Source organism: Choristoneura fumiferana, chromosome 13 (assembly GCF_025370935.1).
Source record: "Choristoneura fumiferana chromosome 13, NRCan_CFum_1, whole genome shotgun sequence".
In the NCBI taxonomy this organism is placed as follows: Eukaryota; Metazoa; Arthropoda; class Insecta; order Lepidoptera; family Tortricidae; genus Choristoneura; species Choristoneura fumiferana.
Genome location: NC_133484.1, coordinates 18,882,155 through 18,882,781, shown reverse-complemented (window position 1 = coordinate 18,882,781; position 627 = coordinate 18,882,155). Strand labels below are relative to the sequence as shown.

Sequence of the window (627 nt, the reverse complement as noted above, 5' to 3'; positions counted from 1 at the left end):
GTTACTTATATAACATTTACAACAGTCAATTTAAACACCATAAATAAATAACAGAAATACTTACACACAAACTTTCAAAACTTGCCCGGACTAGTTACTAGTTTGTCGCTTAAAAGCGCATATTCTAAATTGGGTCTTCCTATTGGTACGTTAACTCAAAGAAACAAAACGAACACCTTTTTGTTATCATTTTCTGACTGGTTAACAACATGTTACGGGGTTGGAAATCTTATGGCTTTGGTGTTAAGAGTGGTCGTTATAATAAAGTGTGTATGTTGTCTTTAATTTAGATCTATGGGACTGTGTGAGTTTACAGTTAAGATTACCATGAGTGTGGCATTGACTGACTTAAAAAAAAGTTAACTTTTTGACAGAATTTAGCTCGTTCCGTAGCCCTGGTGTTCGCCCTGGTGTCACAATTCATACTAACAAGTCCTCGCTTCGCTCGTCGTACATATTTTTTTATTTTTTTCGGCATATCACGATGTGCCCGATATAGATCTAGGAATATCGACGAATGCTTTGCTCTAATCCAGCGTTTCTTAACCTGTGGTCCGCGGACCTCTGGGGGTCCACGAGTATGTGTATGGGGGTCCCCCGTCTTATCTATAGACATTTGAATTAATA

General features: G+C 38.0%; 1 protein-coding gene across 1 annotated transcript in view; it reads right to left on the bottom strand.

The window, feature by feature from the left end:
• Window positions 1–74: 74 nt before the first annotated feature.
• LOC141434535 (synaptic vesicle glycoprotein 2C-like) overlaps window positions 75–627 on the bottom strand; it is a 3,216-nt gene continuing 2,663 nt past the window's right edge. Inside the window, exon 5 of the mRNA XM_074096956.1 lies at window positions 75–139. Within this exon, the coding sequence (XP_073953057.1) occupies window positions 75–139 (65 nt within the window). The remainder of the gene's footprint in view (window positions 140–627) is intronic.